The sequence below is a fragment of the Aquila chrysaetos genome, chromosome 2, assembly GCF_900496995.4.
Source record: "Aquila chrysaetos chrysaetos chromosome 2, bAquChr1.4, whole genome shotgun sequence".
In the NCBI taxonomy this organism is placed as follows: Eukaryota; Metazoa; Chordata; class Aves; order Accipitriformes; family Accipitridae; genus Aquila; species Aquila chrysaetos.
In genome coordinates this window covers 24,087,667-24,111,272 of record NC_044005.1, presented here as the reverse complement: position 1 = coordinate 24,111,272, position 23,606 = coordinate 24,087,667, and the positions used below count along the sequence as shown (strand labels likewise).

At 34.6% G+C, this 23,606-nt stretch overlaps 1 protein-coding gene across 5 annotated transcripts in view; it reads right to left on the bottom strand.

The window, feature by feature from the left end:
• CEP128 (centrosomal protein 128) overlaps positions 1 to 23,606 on the bottom strand; it is a 150,570-nt gene that overhangs the window by 63,779 nt on the left and 63,185 nt on the right. For 2 of the 5 annotated variants that reach the window (XM_029996103.2, XM_041129510.1), the window contains 4 exons: positions 22,538 to 22,702; positions 17,784 to 17,960; positions 14,462 to 14,521; positions 12,699 to 12,891 (listed from right to left, as the gene is read on the bottom strand). In XM_029996103.2, coding sequence (XP_029851963.1) covers positions 12,699 to 12,891; positions 14,462 to 14,521; positions 17,784 to 17,960; positions 22,538 to 22,702 — 595 coding nt within the window. Of the gene's footprint in view, positions 1 to 9,238; positions 9,846 to 9,958; positions 10,020 to 12,698; positions 12,892 to 14,461; positions 16,749 to 17,783; positions 17,961 to 22,537; positions 22,703 to 23,606 lie in introns of those variants that run through there. The other 3 variants (XM_041129508.1, XR_005934206.1, XR_005934205.1) reach the window with 3 other exon arrangements.

The window sequence follows — 23,606 nt, the reverse complement described above, 5'->3', positions numbered from 1 at the left end:
TTCTTTTACATAACCAGGAGCAAGCACATTATCTCTATGACTCAGATATTGTGTCTGTCCAGCAAGAAAACAATATTTTACAATGTTTAATAACAGTGCTTAATAACCTGCAACTGGAGTCCTTTACAAAATAGGCAAAAATATGCAAATCATGCCCAAGACTATGTTATGACTTTATCCTAAAGACATAATAGACACAGACAAGAAAAATACTGTGAGTCTCTTTGCCCACAATAAAGATGATTCAAATATAAGTACCCATTATTAGAAGTGGATTTTTAATAAATTAGAGAGACACTTGTTATTTGGAAAAAACACTTTAGAGCTTATTGTTCTAATCACTGATACTGTATGAACTATATAGTTAATCTGCTTGCCATGCTTGACTCAAAAGGCAGAACTCTTAAAAATATTTTTATTTACAAAATCTGTAAAGCATTTAAAAGTACCAATCACAGTTCCCATTTTGTAAAACCAAAACCAAGGAGACTCAATCAAAACAGTAGAGGAAACAAAAGCTGAATTTCAGATACAGCCAGTTGTTACCTTGAAGATGCTAATCAGAGTAATATGTTCATTAAATTTATTAGAACCTAGCAATTTGTCATATTTAAACCACTAGAAAGAAAACGATGCCAACAGATTAATTAACCACTTAGTTTATTTAATCTTTATATAGAAAAAACCCACCTCGTTTTCCTTTTTTCAAGGATTCACCTGTAATGTCTATTTTGTAATTAAAACTATTTTGTGGTATATAGTCAACATTAAGAGTTGGTTTTACTGGTGACTGAAGCTCTTCTCAAAGTAAGAATTTTTTTGGTAGTGAAATAGAACTTAAATTTCACTTCTTCAAATACACAGTATCATTAGCACTCACTTTAGAAAAAAAATGGTTTTAAATAGCATGTCAGCTGAAAGGATATGAAAGCTGTTAATATATCAATGCAGTACACTGCAATACATATTCTAATACAGCCTGACAAATCCTAGACAAAAATATAACATTAGTTCTAATTTTAAAAGATAGTGAATTTATAACAATATGCAAGATTTCAAATACTTTTTTAATTTCAAGAGCTTTATTATATTAAAAATCTTAGATAGTAAGTTCCTTTTCCTTTCTGCTCAGATTTCCAACATGATTCATCTGTATTTTAGACTAAAATGACTTTGATATGGCAATAGGTGGGAGGACCATGGAGCCCCTGGTTCAGTTTCATTTCCTGTAGGATAGCATATTATTTAATTAAACAGGCATCTTAATAGGTATTAAAGAGTTTCCTGAGAATGTTATTTCTACCTAATGAAGACTGACAGATAGCATGTTTCTGCTATGTACTTCTCAGGAAAATATTAAATTCAAGACACAAGCTTGAAAGTGCCTGTGTTGGGGGTTTTTTGTTTGTTTTTAATAGTTGTAAATCAGTGTTACTGATTTGGTATGGAAACACTATATAACCTGAAAGCATGACAACTCCTTCCATGCTAAGTCAAGGAGTTCTGATAAAGTTGTAGAGATGCTTATAAGATTCTTTTTATTGTGTAGTGTTAAAGCACTGTTAAGGTATAACTGTGATTATATACACTCCCATGCTATCATTTCAACAGCTGTAAAAAACCCCCCAAACCCAATAGTTCTTAGAAGATCAGCTCTGTAGCTTGGTTTAAAGAAAAAAGTCATAATTACAACAGGAAGAAAAGATAAAATAATAGATTCTAACTAGGTAATATACATTAAGTCCCCATCTCCCATGTTACTTTTGTTAATTTTGATTTAGTTTCCAGTATGTGTAGGTAAACCAAGAGGTAAAATGAGTAAATTTTGTCTCTTACTGTTAGTGTGCACTACGAGCTCAGTAATTTAATGTTTAAAGGACACATAATGATTTCTAAACTATAAATCTGTACATGAGTTTCAGATAAGCATTTATAGTATGTGATTCAGAAAGAAAGAAAAAAAACATAATCAAAGGAAGTCTTAAAAACATCTTAGCTACAGTTTGATCCCGTCTCTTACCTTCACTTTCTCACAATGGCAGCCATATTTTTATGAGTGCACAAAAAGATAATGGCAAACGAAAACAGTTGCATAAAATACTAGGTAATTAGAGCAATGCATGTCCAGACTGATATTTCCAGTTTTCCAATACAAAAAACCACAGGGTACAATTTCCGAATGATTTGGGCTTATTTCCATTCCTCTAAGACTCTGAATGCAGGTTCATTTTGGCAAAGTTTAAAATAACTTAGAAGTCCTCCCTCCTCCTTCCCCCATCACATTAAAAAAACCAAACATTATTTAAAGGGCAAGAACACTATTAAGAAGAAATTAATTATCTGAATAGTAATTATATTTCAACTTCATGCATTTTGAAGCTCACCATCAAAAACAAGTATTATGGAGAGTTTCTCTGAAACCCTTCAGATTCCTTCCTTTATGTATGCTTAAAAAGAATTTTCTTTACTTGATGTGCCCATTCACTGTTCAATAACAGATGATTTTAAAATACCTCACGATGTTTCTTGCTGCAACAGAAAAGACTGTGTTGTCATACAAGGACAATATGAGGTAATATATGAAAAAAGAAAACAAATGGGAAAGAAAGAAACAAAGCTGAAAGGGCAGAAAAGGCTTAAAGTTATATTCAAAACAGTATATGTACTTCACTATTAAATTAAACATAACAGTTCATAACAGAAAGATTTTGCAATATTTTGATTTTCACTGGTTCCCAATTTTCTACTTTTCTCTTTCCAAGTTAAACCCCAGAGATTGCTCAGTGTCAGTGTATTTGCACTCTATGTACTGCACTGTCTCTGTATTTTGAACCTTTCCACTTTCTGCTTTAGTGTTCCTAGCTCAAACAAAAATAGGACTTACTGGCTTTTTTTAAAAAAAAAAAAAAAAAAAACGGAAATATAATTTGGAAGAGAAGATTTTGTCAAAGCAAAGTTTTATCTACATATCAAATCTACTTTAATGTAACAGGATCTTTGAATCTACATTTTCCACAGCAGTTAAATAACAAATAATCCTGACTGTACCTAACAAAAAAAAAAAAAACCAAAAACCAAAATGAAAATAAATGGATGTCTTGCTTCAGAGATCACTTACCAAAATCTTTGTAAAATATCCTTGATTTACCTTCACAAGTGATGAAACTAGTATGTTACATCTAACTGTATGATTAACAGAGATGATAACTAAAACCAGCCAAAACTGTAAGTCTTGTAAAATTTGATTTTGTATCCTCAAATCTAAGACAATGCACAAAAAATATTTTTTCTTCTGACTCTAGATTACAATGAATGCAATTAGAATGAGAAGAGAATGAATGATAAATTTAATGCATAAAACAACACAGACTTGTCTAGGACACATTTGTGCTTGTGACAAAAGCATCTAACAAGTCTATCGTAGCTCAGGACTAGAATGATTACCTTCTTAAGCTTACTTAGCAATATAATCTACATCAGAGTAATTCTAAAAATGTAATAATTTAAGTGTGATCATAGAATGTAGATGCTGAGAAGTAGTACAGGATAGGTCTTGCATCACCTGGGACTTTATGTAAAACAGTGTTTGCAGAATATTATATATTTGAGATAAATTAAATCAGTGTAAGGCCTGTATACCAGAGCAATGCACCTGCTCTTCTTACATCACTATAACCTTACTAACATGGCTTTATAAAAAAAAAAAAAAAAAAAAACAAAAACAAAACAGATGTAGCCTTGCCAAATACATCAGGTCTTATTTTGCTAAACGACGTTTCTTTGTTGACTACCCATGTCTTCTATGAAGTAGCAATATATTACCTTGAAACAAAAGAACTGTGCAGTTCGTGTCTCACTGCTATACCACACCATGCCTAGCGTCTGTACATTTCAATATATTCCAAGAAAGATTTTCTTGGAAAAGCTGTGTTCCAGAATCTATTTATACTGTTTCCTCTCTGTACTCATTCCCAGAGTATAAGTGAGCCTTAATGTAACAGAAAAGTATATACTTTTATATAGAAGGTAAGTATTAAAGCATTTAATATGTTACCTAAACCCACATACTCTTAACCCCTTCAATTAAAAAAATTATAACAAAATTACAAAACTGTAATATTTTACAGGGATTTAAGCAATAACAAACAAAGATTGCTACAGCTTAATGTTGCTTTTTCTTTTAATCAGCTACTCTAACTGCACTCTATATATACAGGATTAGCTGTCTTCAGAAGTAAATTCAAGATTATAAGTACTCTGGCATACCAACAAATATGGCCAAAGCTATTGAAATCTCATAAACAGAGAGATGGAAAGACCAAGAACGGAACACGCATAAGTAAATAAGGTCAGGGCCTGAGCTCAACAGTCAATGCTATTCACTTAGTTAATATATATTTTTGAAATAAATAGGATATGTTCAAAGATAATAGCTCCCAAGCAGTTGAATCTATCCTTCTGAGCTAGGGCTGGCAAAATAAAATGCTAAAAACATTTGTGATCAGAAATTAAGAATTCAGACATACACCAAAGAGAGAATAAATTACTACTATTTATGCATGAGACACAGTTTGATTACAAAATAGACACAGTTTGATTACAAAATTTAGAGCGAGTGGACATGGTAAAAAATTTAAGGGGTTTGGGTATGAATGGAAATTTTTTCCTTGTGGAAAACAAAAATAAAATTGTAGCAAGCACCTTGGCTATGTTCTCTTGACGCTTAAGAGATGCTCTCAAGCTTCTACTCTTTATGAAGAGACAGATCTGATACTTTCTTTTGACTAAACCAACCAGCAAGTAAAGCAAATCTAAGTCTGTAAGACCAATGGGTGATCCCAGGATCAAATACCGACTTTCACTGATTTCTATGATAAGCTTTTCAGACTACCCAATCTGGCTAGACCATATAAAATTGGATAAACGAAAGAAACTTGGGCCAGGTCTTGGGTGCAATTCAGGAAGATGGTATTTTTCCTACCTTCAAACATTTCTCTGTAACAATAATAAAATCCTTGTGATCTGAAGTAATTTTGAAACAGATCTGTAAGAACATATCTGCATGCTCAGTGATTCCAGAATGCAAATGAAACTTAGTTAAGAAACTGGAATTTATACCTTTAATTTCCTCAGACCTTTGTCCACTTTGTGAAAATATTGAATACTTAGTGCAATGCTATTGAAATCAATTTGATTATGAGATCAAATCACTTGAAGAGGAGAAATCTAAGAAATTTTTAAGTTGTCACTTACTGAAATATCCCGTGGGGTGGCCTTCTAGATAAATAACTTGTTAAGCAGTGAACTGTATCCAAAGTGCAAATCAGAATACACATCCTCTTCAGTTCTTAGGTATTTATAAATATTGCTAGACTTCTGAATTTCTCAACTTTCCAGGATGGCACACTTATCAAGAAGGGAAGACAACTGTAGCCAATCTTGATGCATCACCAGAGAACTATGAAAAACTTCTGCTGTTCTGTAAACAATCCTGAAACTCTATACTACATTACTGTATTTTCCTTCATTTACTATTCTCTCATTTGTGAATCTTTATGATAGCTTACTTGTATTTGTCACAATTATACCACATAGACAGCCAGTTTACCACCACAGGTAGGACTGTGATAATGTTAACACTTCTGCAGAAATTCATAAGTAGGATCCAAAAGCCTACAATATCCTAGATATTTACAAATGCTTCGGTGAAGAAGGGAAAAGACAAAAAACTACACAATTAAGAGTTTTAGTAGACCTATTTAAGCTTATATAACTTCCTGAAACATGTTTGTCAACAAAGCAGTTTAAATATTCATCCTACCTACTTAAGGTATATACACCATAAATCCCTATTTTTATTCTTTCCCTCCAAAAACCATGAATAAACTACAATATCAGGTCCATTGAAGGGAAATCAACAAATTAATTTGAGAATACAATTTCTGTGTCTTGTTTTTATAATTTCTGATTTATGCAAACTTAAATTAATGGAGTATTTTTAGAGTATTTTAAGTACTCAGACAAGTGGTTTGTGTTGGTGGGGACAGTCAACCACATCCATAGATATTCACAGAATCAGTCTTTCTGATAAAATGTTCCATCTAAAATCTGCGTCATTCTAAATGTAGCAGAAAATATTTTCATCCTTTTGCACCAAATTTGACTGAAAATCCATTTTATTAAGCAATACTGTCAAGTGTACTTTGGTGTTAAAAATAAAAGAAGAATGAAGGGTATTTTATCAATTAGAGTAAATCCATTCTGCCTTCACTTGCTTTATTATTGCACCTGGGTTTTGCCCATAATTTCATTACTGAATGTCTTAGTATTCTGTAAGTACTTCTTCCATTTTTTATGTTTAAGTAACAAAAGCCAACCACCAGTCTATCTTCTTCATTTAAATCTTCTATCATTTTGATACATTGCTTTCTGCTTTTGGCTTAACACCTTTTTTATGATATTAGCCATGTTTTCTTTTTTCCTTTGGGAAAGTAGCTTTTCCAATTTTCATGTCCAAGTAATTTATACATTAAACCATTTACATGTTTACATTCTACTAGCTGCATCACAATTAAACCTGGGCTTTTCACTCAGTATGTAAGAGTATTTGTCCAAGAAAGGTTAATAGCCATATTTTGTCTTGCAACTTTTTTTTTTAAATAAAAAACCCTTTATAAACATTTAAATGTATCAATTCATCAATAATAGTACTCAGAACTCACATTAACAGACATGCATTCTATTATTCCTCTACTTTCTACCAACTTACAGAAAATAACTGAATTGGTGTAATGAAGACCATAGTTTTCAAATTAAAAAGAACAATCTGTTGACAGGACTGTGAAACAAACCAATTAAATTCACATGTAGGTTGTAAGTCCATTATTCTTGCACACACTGTCACAGGCACTGTCATTTAATTCAGTGGCACAAGAAAATGGCATTGAATACCAAGTCAACCTGCCTATTTCTTAGTGCATTAATATAAAGATCTCAAAACTTTGTTCAATGTTTGTGAACATTATTATGAATTTCTGATCCCGGCTTCAAAATCGAAATTGGTATAAAAAGTGGTAAAAATAAGTTAATACATAAAATTTCCTTCCTTGGCATCAGGTAAGTTAACTAAATGATCCTAAGGCTATTCCACTTCATCTGAGTACCAACAAAGCCACCACATTTTCTAAGGCTCCAAGTTTTATTATCATATTCCTACTCTTCATACTAAGCTCCCTCATGAAGAAAAGTGAGCCTACAGACCAACATCTATGAAACAGTACTATCCCTTTCAATAACTACCCCTTTGTCACTCAGAGTAGCACATCCCTTACTCTAATTTATAGTTCTTTTATTTAATCATCATGTTTACATTAGTCATTTCCTACATAGTCCCACGTTGAATGCTATACAGACAACAGCCATACTATGGCTTCTGTTACATCTATCAGTTATTTGGTAACTACGAGCTATCTTATCAAATGAATGAAATACCAGGAAGTTGGTCTTAGATTACCTATGGTAAATCTCAGTTGTATTTTATTTCCCTGTCTCTAATAATTCGTTCAGTAAATGTTCATTCTAAAGTCCTGAATACTATTAAGAGTAAAGGACCTATTGCTGGAAGGCCTGTGACACCACAGCAGCTAAAGCTAAATAAATACACTGGTACTGGGCCAAATCATAACTTCATCTGTATCCACAAAACCTGTGGACTATCAGATCTAATCAAATTAGAATGTGATGAAGTGAATCATAAATTTGCACACATGAATACTATTCTTAATTGTGTACATAATCAAAATTGGCTTTGTAAATGGAAGTACCTGCTTCCCTCCTCCAACACTGTTTTAGTGTGATCTGTTTTGGCAGTGTCCAAAAAAAACAAGCAGAAGAAAAAACCCCACCCCACCAAAAAAACCTCCACCAAAACCTCACCACTTTACATGACCAGGTTTCAAATTATATCTCATTAAGAAAAGGTGAAGTGTAAAGAGCGAATAAGGTGCTTGATAGTTACCTACGAACACTCCTGACTGCCTATTTCCCTATAATGGTAATGGAATTTACTGTTTTAATTGTTTAAATCAGAAATGTTAAAAAAATTTTAAAAAAAAATTAATCTTTTATGAATACTTTTAAGTGAAGACAGCAAGGAGGATGTTTTGGGAAAATCCACCAATAGCAGTCCAAGTTACCTATCTTCATCTGCTGCTGTCTTCATACCTACATGGCTCTGGATCCTCAGCGTGTGCATGTATCCTGACCCCAGGCCTTTAACCTAACACTGGCCTGCACTGTCAGCATCCTGTCATCTTTTTGCAAGTCCTACATCTCATCCTGTATTTGGTGGAATTTTAAAGCATGTTTACTGTTTTGTGTTACATAGAAAAATATAACAACCAAGGAACTGTTATTTCCTTATTCTTACCTACTTTTAACCAGCATCTGCCTCTAGAAGTAGACAGAAGAGAACATAATTTACTTAGAATTACAGAAATTGTAATATGTCAAGTAACAAATGGAACTGAGCATATTTGTAGGGAACAAAGGAATGGCCCTTATAAATAGAAGGTATGAGATTACATACTATTTTTTGTGCTCAGTGAAGAGCATTACTTTTTATCACTCTTTTCAGTTTAATAATTTCCGATGATAACTTTGCTATAGCTTGAAATTTAAATGCAGGCTGTGGATTTTTCCACAAAGCCTAAACCAAATTAGGTACAATAGAATTAAAATCTAAATAAGGTTTGCTTTATTTCCTATGCACCTAAATTAAAAAAGGCAAATAAGGCCTCAGGGAGATCATCTTAGCAGATAATTATTCAAATATAAGAACACTAAACCACTATTAATATTATATCAGGGTCTTGGCACTATCATTTTAAACAAATGAAGGATAACAATAGAAACATTCAAGCTTGAAAGATCAAAACATGTTCTCTTTCAACGCTCTTTGTAAGTGGAGGAAGAAAATCTTGACAGGATCTTACTATTCTTGTAAAGCAAATAACCTGCATTGTTTTAAAAAATATTTACAAGAATGCTTTTATTTGTTATTGCTGCTGTTGTTTTGCTATTGTTTTATTTTTCTTACAATATTTCACAAACATTTTCAATAATAATAAAGTAAGCTACAGAAGCTATAACTACACTTACTTAAAAGTTTACTCTCATCTAATCTGAGTCTACATCTAAATACAAATTGACTACATAACAAAATGATTAAAGAGAGTACTTATTCTGTCTGACAAAAAAATTAGCCCATCATTATCAGTACTGAGTCCTGAAGAAAGGCCAGAACAAAATTTTTAAAGAAAACAAGAAAACCTGAGAGGTGACACCTTTCTTCAGAAACTGAAGTAATAGAATACAATGAAATAGCATACCATGAGACAGTGAGGTATGCAAATAGTAGTCTAACATATTACATAAAACGATGCAAACCAGATGACAAGTCAGCCCTATTTATAGACTGTATCAACCCATAAGGCAAGTTAATAGTTCTCAAGGTTTATCTACATGCAAACTTTCAGTAGAAGTACTTTATTCTCCTCCATAGGTCAAGTTAGCATCAGCCATTTATAGATGTCAAAATACAATCTCCTCACCAGGTAGCCTTCCATCTTTTCAGGCTTAGTTTTTTATATGAAAGAGGTGGAACCACAGAATCTATTTCAATATGGAAATTCTGATCCCTGGACCCTGTGTCAATCAGCCTGTTTTCTCAGTGATCATTTTCATGCATTGACTTAATCTCTTTTTCCTTTGATCACATTCCTTCTAGCTCTACCTGTATCCACATTTTCCTGATGCGTTCAGAAACTTGCTCTTCTGCTGGGACACTACGTTAGAGGGAGAATGCGAGCAAGCGTACACATGCATGCACTGGAGAAGTAATATTCTAAAAATATTCAGTGCAGGTCTTGAGATAATGTTAAGCCTTAGCGCTAAGAACTAACCTCATACGACATTTCCTCCCTCCTCTCTTCTAATATACAAACTTCTGTCTCCAGTTCCTGTGGATACAGAATCCTCAAAATTAGCTATATTATGCTTTTTATTCTACCATTATGATTTTAGGCAATGATACCTGGGGACAGAAAGTTATCACCAATTATTACTATTATGGGAATATCACAGAATCATAGAATGTTTTGAGTTGGAAGGAACTTTTAAAGGTCATCTAGTCCAAATCCCCCGCAATGAGCAGGGACATCTTCAACTAGATCAGGTTGCTCAGAGCCCTGTCCACCCTGACCTTGAATATTTCTAGGGATGGGGCATCTACCACCTCTCTGGGAAACCTGTTCCAGTGTTTCACCACCCTCATTGTAAAAAGTTTCTTCCTTGTATCTAGTCTGAATCTATCCACTTTTAGTTTAAAACCATTACCCTTGTCCTATCACAACAGGCTCTACTAAAGTCTGTCCCCATCTTTCTTATAAGCCCCCTTTAAGTATTGACAGGCCACAATAAGGCCTCCCCAGAGCCTCCTCTTCTCCAGGCTAAACAATCCCAACTCTCCCAGCCTGTCCTCATAGGAGAGGTGTTCCATCCCTCTGATCATTTTTGTGGCCCTCCTCTGGACCTGCTCCAACAGGTCCATGTCTTTCCTGTGCTGAGGGCTCCAGAGCTGGATGCAGTACTCCAGGGGGGGTCTCACCAGAGCAAAGTAGAGGGGCAGAATCACCTCCCTTGACCTGCTGGTCATGCTTCTTTTGATGCAGCCCAGGATATGGTTGGCTTTCTGGGCTGTGAGCGTGTGTTGCTGACTCATGTCCAGCTTTTCATACACCAGTACCCCCAAGTCCTTCTCTGCAGGGCTGCTCTCAATCCATTCAACCCCCAGCCGGTATTGATACTGGGAGTTGCCCTGACCCATGTGCAGGACCTTGCGCTTGGCCTCTTTGAACCTCATGAGGTTCACATAGGCCCACTTCTTGAGCTTGTCCAGGTCCCTCTGGATGGCATCCCATCCCTCAGGTGCATCAACAGCACCACTCAGCTTGGTGGTGTCTGCAAATTTGCAAGGGTGCACTCGATCCCACTGTCTATGTCACTGATGAAGATATTAAACAGTACTGGTCCCAATAAGGACCCCTGATGGACACCACTCGTCACTGATCTCCATCCGGACATTGAGCCATTGACGACTACATGCGACCATCCAGCCAATTCTTCATCCACCAAATAGTCCATCCATCAAATCCATATCTCTCCAATTTTGAGAATAGGATGTTGTGGGTGACCACATCAAAGGCATGCGTTGGTAACTGTTAATTATGGTTTTGCTCAGATCCATCATGTATGGGTCAGTATACAGTGCACAATTTCTAAGTATTTTTCTAAGCACTTAATAAAAATCCCCTCTTGGAAATTAAAGGAAGAAACATCACAAAGGTAAAGACGCAGAGTTGCCTTCCAAAAGCAGTAATGACAGTAAATAAGATACACCTTTGAAGATAAAACTTTACAAATAAATTATGAACTGACTATAAGAGCTAGTGACTCAACTCAAATGAACAACATGTATAGATTCTTCCGGACCAAGACCAAGCCTACACTTCAAAAATTTTACATTTCACCTGAGTTTGGATTTAACAAGGATTCAGTCTCACATTGTTTATAACAACCAAAGTGTTGATTTCTGACAGCAGAAAAAAAAATCTGGTTTTAAGGATAAAAATAAAGATGCGCTGTAAATTGTTTCTGTTCCAAGTTTGCTATAATGCTCTGGTTTTACTATAAAAATACTCTTCATTGAAATAACATGTTTAGTTAAGCTACAAGCAACACCATATATGGGCTTGAACACAGATGAAAAGCAGAACATCGAAAGACTGAGATCTTCCTGAGACTCTAAAATAATAAGCTCATGATGAAAGCATATTTCTCTACTCCTAAAAGCATTCTGCGCAAATTCAATCTTCAAGAAACTATAAAATACTGAACTACGAGTACCTGAGCTGAGACTAAAAAATGGCTCTTGGCTGGGGACAGTGAGGTCCATCCCTACCAGAACACTTATATACCGCTCAGTAAAATCTGATTAGTATTTCCCCTTCATGACAAGCATGGATGGTATGGATGTTAGCACCAAGCCTGGCACACAACACTCCAGAGTAAGAATTACATGCCAAGAGAGAGAAAACTATGCTTATGTTGTATTCCATATATAATGTCGTTCATTTGAATTAGAACCAAAGCTTATCTTACTTCATTTTGCAATACAGAAAAAAGAAAATTTGCTGAAGTTCTTTGTACATACAATTTAAGCAAAAGGGAGTAACTACACAGGACTTGAGACTGCTTTGTGCTCTTTCTTTTTGACAGATGAAAGCAACATTACCAATGCTGCCTCAGACTCCTGTATAAATCCTCTTTGCCTGGGTCATGGAATGTCTCAGATGGTACAGTTGAAAAATAACTTCTATATCCACTGCCCATGTTGCAAACTCATGTGTTATTCAGCCACTGTACTGGGTTGAAACATAGTTGATTACATTTGCCTTTTTTGTCAGCAAGAATAAACAAAAAACCTAACTGTTTTCTTGGTTAGCACTAGCACATTAGCAAATTAGAGTCTGTAATAACTAGTTGATAAAATACATCTGAATGTGCCACGGGAATTAAAATTAGTAGAATTTTAAAATTCTTTCTCCCTTTTATTAACAAAAATGGAACCAGCAACATACCTCTTTTTTCTCTGTGAACTTCTTCTAAAAGTTTTTCTTGCTTTTTTATCTGTTTAAAGAGAGATTGATATTCAGCCTCCTTTATCTCTGTAAAGTGCTTGAGCTGTTCTCGGCTCTGCAGTAAGTAGCATCGCAGCTTTTTTTCCTTACTTTCTCGCTCCTTCACCTCCTCACACAGCCACTGAAGCTTAGTCTACATTGAAAAAAAGGGACAATAAAAGTAAAGAATGCTAATGAAAATAAGACGACATAAATGTTAACTGATCAAATTATCTTTGAGGTCACACATTACTCATTTGTACCTAGTAGAGGACATATGTTGACCTTCAAAGAGTCTCAAAAGACAGTTGTATTCTGGCTGATAATTGTATGTGTAGAAGCAATACACAGATTTTTTTGCCTTTTTTTTTGTTGCTTTTTTTTTTAAATCAGGAGCATGAGTTTGCTAGGGTAGGCATGGAAATTTGCATTAAATTAGTGTATACATAGACACCAAGAGATACTCCTTCCTTTCAGAATACCTTTCTCTGTTCTGTGCTGATGGAATTTAAAGCATTTATCCATTCTAAAAAAAATGACATCAATCCTTTCTGGTCAGCAAAAGTTAATATTTAAGGTTCATGCAGAGGAAAAAGAAGAGAGAGCTCATAGATAAGATAGGTAATGGTCAATATAGTAAATATAGAAGTGGTAAAAGAGAATACTTTCACACTGCCAATTTAAAACAAAAGAAAAAAAGGGGGGGGGGATTCTAAGTAGTCATTCATTCTAGACTTCCCTCTAGCAGCTAAAGAAACTTAGGTGAGAAATATATGCAAATGATTATTAAGTGCTCTTTGAAAGGTCTTTTTAATAATATGTCAGTGTCACTTTCTTAAATGGAGAAAATACTTCCTGCATAACATTTCTCCTTTGATTCCAATCTTATCTCTGCTATCTATAGTGGCAGTCTTTCTTGGTCTACAAGTCTTACATAGACCATACATCACCAATAAACTTAAATTATCTTAGATGCATATAGGTGCAATTTTTCCTTAAGTCAATTCTCCTGTGGCTTTGACCTTTTTACATGAAGGAAAAAAAAAAAAAAAAGGCATGTCTTCTACAGTTTCTCGTGACCTACTTATGATCATGAGAAACTTACTCGTTTTAAAAGATATTGGATAAGAAATGTGTTTATGTGCAATAAACACATTGCAGCAGGAGGAAAGCTGCAAAATGAAAGGCAAGGGTTACAAGTTACCAGTCATCACTTTGAAGAAGTTTTCAAGCATGTATGCACCCACATTATAGGATTCAAAAGCTTCAAACAAAGCGGGAAGGAAAATGGTTCATTTTCCAAAAATCCAACCTAATATCCATTAGATTTATTAAATAACAGCTTTACTTAAAATAATTTCTTGCCTTGTTACAACCCTGTAAAAGAAACTTGACCTGCTGACTACGTTCTCATGTTTTTCTTGTCTGAAAATAACTGAACCAGATCTAAAGGCTATCAGTGCAGTTACTTCAATGCATTGTTTGTAAAAACAGCACTGCTATTTATTTTGCTATAGACAGCTATTCTTGTTGATAGTAAAATTTGGAAAATTATTCCATCAGTTGAAATAACAGTCTGGGAATATCAGAATTATTGCCAAAGGAATGCTTTTGTATTTTTCCTTTACCTCTTTAAGTGCCTTTTCAAACACACTTTCAACTGAGTGATTATAAAAGCTGGATATTAGCTTATTCAGTAAAATTTCAGGAGGTTTGACTATTACCTTTGTTTCTGCTAACCAGCGATGAGGATCATTCAGCACTGTTGGTGTAAGTGATATTGCCTATGGAATAGTAGGAGAGAAACAAATAGGTATAAAAATGGGAATTAGACACAGAAAGGAGAAAGAGTCTCTCCCACTTACTGGAAATTCATCAAATAAATATTCTTTGCAAAAAATCCAGCTTGGAAATCATATCTGTCAATGGTTTAATAGAACTACTTAACCATAAATTAGTCACATTTAAAAGCAAATTATGCAAACTCACTGATACAAATTTTGTTTAACTGTGTGACTTAAGTAAGTTCCAACAATAGTAAGCTGTATTCTGAATCTGTGTAGTTTTCTCCTAAGAATCACTACAATGATGCATTTCACATGTTCCCAGAACATACCTCTGCATCAAGGTGCATATTCTCAGTTTGAATCTGTATGTCCTTTTTTGAAAATATCATAATATTTCCAAATAATACAATCAGACTCTACTTTAAAATGACTATTTCTTAAAATCAAAGTCATTCAACTGCTTTTTCCTGCATTCTGCAGAACAGTGGCTGCACATAAACCAGAAGCAGCGGAACCACTTGTTGTTAGTCATTGAACTGTTATCAGTGTATATACAGAAATGCTATGTGCAACATGACAAATGTCTTATTAAAAAGCAAAAAAGGACAACCCCCCCTAAATCTTTAAATTATACTCCATGATGATGCTCTTAGTGTTTTCATGAAAAAAGACAAATCACTTGCTTTGAATATTTGATAGGCAGAAAAAGAATATTGTAATTTTCACTACGTGGGTAAAAAGAAGATAAACTTGTGCTTCATTAATACTTCATACAATGAGAAAATGTGGTATGTCTTTTTTTCTGCATTCAAACTGAACTATGTTAAACTAGTTTTAAAGGTACTTCTATACATGTTTTCTATATTACTAATTAAATGTTAGTGATAATGGATTTTTTTTTTCCTACTTTATGAGTTGATACACAAAGGGAAGAAGAAAAATCTCATAAAACAGCTCTGTCAACTGAAACCTATTTAAAATCAAGTAAACTATTAACCATACGTCCAGCTCATCCTTTATCTCATGTGGTCCTATCCCATGATTACTACATTGTGCCTTTCTCCAATTTAAAGGTTTTGCAGGGGTTTTGTTAGTTAGTGTGGTTAGTGTGGTTTTAATTTACCACATTTTGCAATTTAGCGAGTCTTTATGTACTTTTAGTCCTGGTCCAATAATTTTTGTCACTAGCATATTTCTTTAAGAGGTATTTATATGGGCCTTATTAACTACACTGAGACCAAAGGTGCCTAAACAGCACCATCTAATTATGTATACACATTTTACATGAAAATTATCACCACATAATGACACAGGTGAAAGGAAATGCTTTAGTAGGCACATTGACCATGACTTCACAAAGCAACGCATAGCTGAAAGTTGTGACTTCTATGGCAGCAAGCCTCATTCTGTGCAACCACATTCAAAGAAGGCAGTATTCAGTTGATAGTTTAAACATGACTGGTATAGTTATTGCAAGCATAAGATTTCTTATAAGAAAAGACTGATTGGAAAAATAAACCTGAACAATACATGTGGAATTCTTTGCTTAGAACACCAGTATGTGGTATTATAAAAAAAATGCAGCACATTTTTCATCAGGGAAGGTTAAGCCTGGTGTTAAGCTCTCTGAATACAAGTATTTATCCATTAAATTCTTCATTGCTCACCTCAGTTGCAGTGGCAACTTCATCAAGTAAAGAACTTGTCTGAAACCTTTTAGAAACCTTGGCAATACCTTAAGTACTGGGCAGAGGAACAATATAAGAAAGGAAACTTCTTATCTTTTTAAAAAAAAAAATACTTTGGACCAGGCACCACAAAACTGTGTAGCGTTTGTCTTCACATTAGCTGTCTAGTCAAAAATTCAGATTCAACTCTGTTTTAAGTTTGTTAGTGATAAACAGTTAAACGGGATAAATAAGGAGAAATGTGAAAACAGGGATTAGCAAAACTTTATCCAGAAGACAAAAACTCTGCAGGAGGTGGGAAACAAGTCCAAGAAAGCATGGTTCGACGATCAAGAATCTGGCAACTGTAGCAGATCACAAAGACTTAATAAAAAAAGACTTATCTGTAAGGGTACAGAGGAGAAAGCTTGTTTGTCAACAACATTTTCTTAGAATTCTCATATTTTTGTGTGCTGCAACATCCCAGCTCCATAGGTGAGTGGAGAAAAAGGCACAGCCATACTACAAGGCTGAAACAAAGTGACTTCTCTACACACCTTCAAACAAAACAGGTGAGGAGATAAACTTAAAATAGAAAATAAATCAAAGAAAAAAATATTAAAAATTTAATGGATTTTCAATGTGTCAATGCTGAAAAATTTCTATTCCAAAAGCAGCCCAGCCCAGTCAAGTGACCAGCAACTGTAGAGTAGAAAGCATGCTCTGTTTAAACAGCAAGACAAAAAAGGTGTAATCTGAGTGTACTCTAGGGTTACAGTTAAGGCTAAAAAGCCACCAGGCCAAGTACTTGTGATGTAAGTACCCATAATGCCAGTGAGTAAGGCGACAAGCTGAGTTGGACTGTCCATTTTCTTTATTTTCAGCTGTGTACAATGTTGATTTAAGAGGATTAGTCATGTAGAATCATCTGGAGGGAGCAAGAGAGGGTTCTGTCCCTGGGGAGTGAATGAGAATGCTCAGGAAAAAAGCTAATGGGAGACAAGGGTTGCAGGAAAAGAAGTAAAAGAGTGAAAAACAAGAAAGAGTTACAGCAAGCTACGAGTTTCCTGGAACTTGGGAGTCAGTTTTCTGGATACAAGGACCTGCTCCACGAAACAGGAGGTTATAAACTCTTTTCACTTCCAGCATTTACTTCACTACTTAAAAAACAAAATATCTAAATGAATTTTTAATAAAACCTTTCTTTCATTTTTCCCAATTTTAAAAGACTTTTAGGTCTTTCCTGGGGACTTCCGACATCTAAGGAGGTGGCCTAGGAAAACCTACCTCAAAATTCTGCCTCATGTAAGGGTCTTTCACACAAGCAAACAAAAGGAGAACTATTTCTCACAAAAAAAAAAAAAAAAAAAAAAAAAAGGTAAAAGCAAGCAGTAACAATTAATGCATGGGCAGATCTTCATAGTATCTGACTGTAATACCTATTAATGTACATCTGTACCAGCTAAATATCCATTGTCCATAAATTATCTATACCAGTTAAGCGATAGGTGACAACAATGCATACAAATTCTGCTACAAACATTCATCAAGAAAATAACAAAATCTGCAGCATACTTAAAACTTAGAATTACTTTGAATTTCTCCATGGAGTCCCGAGAAAAAATTTCACAAGCAGCATCAATTTCACTTCCTATCATGTTAAGAATGGATTCCTGTTCCATTTCTAAATGATGCAGTTGATCCTTAAACTGCAGTCTGGCCTCATCCATCCTTCTCAAATGATCTTCTTCATTGCTGATCTGTTTATCCTGGAGTGAAAGAGGAAAAACAAAACAAAGAGAAATGATTGTATTAATAATACAACATACATCATTAGCAATGTATCTTTCAAACTTATAATCACACTACTCTCACTCATGCACTGAGTTCAGTTCCTTGCCATGGAAAATAATAACTTCTAATAGTACTCATAAGTTCTTCTCTTGATTCTCCTTATTCTTCTGTAAATCAGTTCAGAAGAAAGTCCTACCAAATCCAAATGCAACAATCATAGAGCCTATTTTCAGAATTGAAACCAGACATTCTATTATAAATCTCTTTTTCACAAGCAGAAAGAGAGCCCACACAACAAATACTCCCCATATTTTCTTTTGTCCTGAACCAGTTACAGGCATCTAAACTCTATCACAAAAAGAGATCCCTGAAGGAAACCTGTAATGGCATTCAGTGTGTTCTCAAAGGAAAAGTGTGTTCTCAAAGTCAGTGTGTTCTCAAGGGAAAAGAATATCTCGTAGGACAGTGACTAGCACTGAGGAAAGCATTTTATGTTATCATCCAGTGTCGGAAAGATCATTAAATATGTTACATATCTTTTTAAAATTCAGTTTCTCTTCCTTTGTATTTATGATAGAGTCACCATGTAAAACTGAACCAGGCAGCAGTTTTGTTATACAGTATATTGAATTATGCATTGTAACTAATATAACAAAACTCTTGTGAGAAGTGAAATTGGTTCACACCTGTCTGCTGCTGAGATCAGGAGGATGTAATGCAGCAAAGGGTAAACACTTTAACAGGCACGTTTCAGTATGTGTGTCATGGTTTAACCCCAGCCAGCAACTAAGCACCACGCAGCTGCTCACTCACTTCCCCCCCACCCAGTGGGATGGGGGAGAAAATCGGGAAAAGAAGTAAAGCTCGTGGGTTGAGATAAGAACGGTTTAATAGAACAGAAAAGAAGAAACTGATAACGATAACACTAATAAAATTACAGCAGTAATAATAAAAGGATTGAAATATACAAATGATGCACAGTGCGATTGCTCACCACCCACTGATCAACACCCAGTTAATCCCCGAGCAGCAATCCCGTCCCCCCCGTCCCCCCCCCCCCCCAAGTTTATATACTAGACATGATGTCACATGGTATGGAATACCCTGTTGGCCAGTTTGGGTCAGCTGCCCTGGCTGTGTCCCCTCCCAACTTCTTGTGCCCCTCCAGCTTTCTCGCTGGCTGGGCATCAGAAGCTGAAAAATACTTGTCTTTAGACTAAACACTACTTAGCAACAACTGAAAACATCAGTGTTATCAACATTCTTCTCATACTGAACTCAAAACATAGCATTGCACCAGCTACTAGGAAGACAATCAACTCTATCCCAGCTGAAACAAGGACAATGTGCAAGTGCACTGAGAATGGTGAGAAAACCAAGAATAACAATTTTGAAAATTTATCAGTTATGGACCTCTGCAATGACAAAGGGCAACTGTTTAAATAGTATTTATTGGAAATCTTCATACACTGCTCTCATGAGCCACCACTGTGGAGCTAGCCAATTTCTAACATACAAGTTCTGTGAATGTGATACATATGGAATCATAGAATCATTTAGGTTGGAAAAGACCCTTACAATCATCGAGTCCAACCGTAAACCTAGCACTGCCAAGTCCACCACTAAACCATGTCCCTAAGCACCACATCTACACGTCTTTTAAATACCTCCAGCGATGATGACTCAACCACTTCCTTGGGCAGCCTGTTCCAATGCTTGACAATCTTTTTGGTGAAGAAATTTTTCCTAATATCCAATCCAAACCTCCCCTGGTGCAACTTGAGATCATTTCCTCTTGTCCTATCACTTGCTACTTGGGAGAAAAGACCGACACCCACCTCACTACAATCTCCTTTCAGGAGGTTGTATACATATATATGTATAGGTGTTACCTCTATTAGCAAAATAGGTGCTTTTTAATATAGGTGACCTTCAAATGTGAAAAAGCCATACCTGATAAGCAGCCTGATTTTTTCATTTAATTCATATAAAAATACTTGAGTTAGACAGTAGCTATTTGAAATGTAAGGAATCACAAGAATTTTTAATACGCACAGATTCCAGTATTTCTGCACTACACATATGGGAGTTGAAATAACGGTTCTGATCTAGATCAGTATTCTGAAGGTAATAAGATTGCATTATATGTGCTTCCGGTGTCAGTATTCTATGCCATCTCATTATTCACTGAATGCAGTCCATCACATGCCAAAGCTCACTACCAAAGACCATGACTAAAAGACACTATGTAACTCAGTATTTTTTATTTTTCATCTGCTTGATTTTCTGAGTGTGCCAATATTCCTCAACATTCATCAGAAGGAAAAGAAAAGAAACGGAAAATTTTACCATTATTCTCTGCCCCTTCACCTTTCATGAAAAAAAATTAAAATCCAAGCTATCTATAATACCTATGTTTCTTTGAATTAGTATTTGTACTAAGCATAGAATGACATTAAAAGTATAAAAAGTGTGGAAAAGGAAAAGAGATAATTATTTTGTAACACAACAGGCTTCTGCAATACCACAATATGACAGCTAATATGAGTTTTCTCAAGAGTTAATATTATTGTTTCCCCCATCCTAACACCGCTTCTGACAATTCACCATAAAACCACAATAGTAAATATTCTCTTAAGTTAACTGATTAATGCAATCAAGTGGAACTCTCCATCTGCATTTACCTTCAAAGTTTGAGACCACAGGATTGTGTGCTTAAAAGCTTCTCCATTCCTTTCAGCTTAGAGATAAAAGATCATCTCAGTCTAAAAACTTTATCTCCCCAATATTAGGGAAGGCTGGAGCTAGTTTACAACTGACTGCAGAAGACTACGTACACTGCTACAAACACATTTCATTAATAATAGATCTTATAGCGCTAAAATCCTAAGCTAGAAAAAACACATTTTGAATTCTCATTTGAGGTACTACTTATTAGTCTGACAAATTGAGCTTTTAAAGGACTTCCTGTTAGTTTAACAACCTAAGAGAAATCTAGGTTTAAGATTTTCTCATTCCATACTTTCAAAAATAACCCAACCCTACCCCAACATTTTTCTCTCAGGGCTAGTGGTCACAGCATACTGACAGACAGTCAGTATATGCTAAAACTATAAGCAGTATGACAAAAGTAGCTAATAGCATTTCTAAACAACCACTTTACCTAGATTGAAAATAATCTCATTAGATTTTAAGTTTGACATCTAAGTGATGCTGTGCACTTCATTTGTAACAAAAAAATAGGGGTTGAAAATTAAATTGAAAAACCTGAAAAGCCACGAAGGATCTACAATAACCATGATCCTCTTATCGTATTTAAATAGTTTGAAACTATTGAGCTAATGAAGAATTATCTGATGAGTATTCATCAGTCCATGTGAAATGAATGAACAAAACTCTTGTACCATGTTAATATAAATGCCTATATCAAAAAATTTCTTTTCGCAAGGATGAGAAATTACTAAATTGACATAGAAGAGCAAGAACCTTCCAGCTAGAAGCTAAAGTATCAATTTTTAAAAAACAAGGATATAATGAAAAATTTATAAGCAGTTTCCTGCAGGATGCACAATTTTTTTTTGTTTGTTTTCTTGAATTTTAATCTAGGAAATCAAATTTGCCAAAGATTAGAAACAATCATTTTCAATGTTGTCTTAATATGAATTAATCAAATACTGACAGGTATGTGCTTTACACTGGAGAAGGTAAACTTCATTGATGTACAGAAATACTTAACTGAAATCACAATGTTACAGGAAGAGAAATTTAAGATATAAAACCAGCACAATGTAAAATACATTCATGTTAAGAAAAACATTAAAAAGCAATAATGTAGAACCAGTCACGGAAAAAAAGTAGAACTCAAGACAGCAGAAAGAGGAGTTACAAAATAAAATTCTTCAGCAACTCTGTATTTATGACTAGATTTTTGAAAGAAAGGCTGACAACTCCAGGTTGTGAGACTGCAAATTAATATCTGATAGTAAATATTAATAACCGGAACACTAGGCAACAAGAATGGCTGGCAGACAGCATCCATCTCTAGAAATACAATGCCAGTACAAGAAAGGGATGTGAACTTCCTTAAAAACTTGCCATGTTTTAAATATTCAAGCAGAAAATAATTTTCATCAAGTTATTTAGAATTTCTTTTACCATGCTTACATTGCTTATCTACTTCTAATTAGCTCTAAATTATTCATAACTGCACCACAACTTCAAGAAAATGTGAAAAAACTTAGAAGTGTTGGGTTAAACATTTGTTAGTTACCTATATTAGAAATAGGGCAGGCAACAGGACTTCTATTTCTACTCCTAAATAGTATTAGCAAATCTTTGTGGGGGGATACAATTCATGACTCAGCCAAAGCACTTTTGCCTTCTTTGATTTGTATAGAAATTGTGTACTACAGTATGACTGTGTATAGTCTTTAATATGTATGTGTATTTTTGGTATTTTAAGTTTACTATCTATTTCTATAATTCACCGCTTATTTTAGGTATTTATCAGCAGAGAGACTGACGAATCATGGTTAAAACCATGTAAGTTTACCTTTTTCTCCAGTTCTTGTTTTACAAACTCACATTTCCGCCTGAGTTTTATATTTTCTTCTTCATTTTGGGTTAATTCTTCTGTCAATTTATCACACTCAATTTTTATCTTCTCCAGTTGTCGACATTGAGTCTTGACTATGTTTTTCTCTTCTAAAAGTTCCATCTGATGGTAATGAGAAGATAGATTACAAAGTCACTATATGGGTTATTTTAAAACATTCCCAGACTGTAGAGTTTTAAATCCATGGAACACTACTATGGAAGGATAATTCTATTTAATTTTTTACACTTAAGTTATATCAAGTGCAGTCACTTATCTGAAAAAACATAGAAAACATGCATCACAGAGTTGTAGAACCATACAGTGTTTTAAAAGCAGTAAATAGAAGTCTCAGATTCTGCATTTCAGCTCTGCTACACTCATCAGCTTACATCACCTTAAGAAGCCCAGTATTTATGTAACTTTTCCATTACTGAAATAATTTGGAATCAGAAAGTCTAAAACTATCATTTCATTTCAGGACCTAATACTAAACTTATATCTGCAAGGAAATAACTGCAAAGATTTGGTATTTTTAATTTCTAAATTGTGTGGGTTTAATGCTATTCACGGAAACATTGCAGAGAAAAATGAAGAAAACATTTAAGGGCCCTGAAAGCCCTAAATAGGTGAATGAATAAAGTATATTGGCTTCCAGTGGAAAAGATAACTGACTGAAACTGACAGATTTGAGAAATTCTCTGGAATATCTAGAAAATGCAAAAAAATACACAAATGAAGGAACTTACACACATATGACTCAAAACCAGCTTCATATTAGACAAATTGTGGGATGCAGTTACACGCAAAAATAAACCTGCAGAGTAAATTACTTCCTGAGGAAAAGCAAAAATTCTATTCTCCCAGTTACACTATTAAATTAAACTTTTATGGGGAAGAAGGGTAAGAAGAGAAGTTTTACAAGTTAATTTAGACACCAGAGCTAACAGAGTACAAAATAAGAACTTTGGTGTCGTAAGTCCACAAACACCTATGGATGCAAAGACAAGCCTGCAATGCCCAAAAC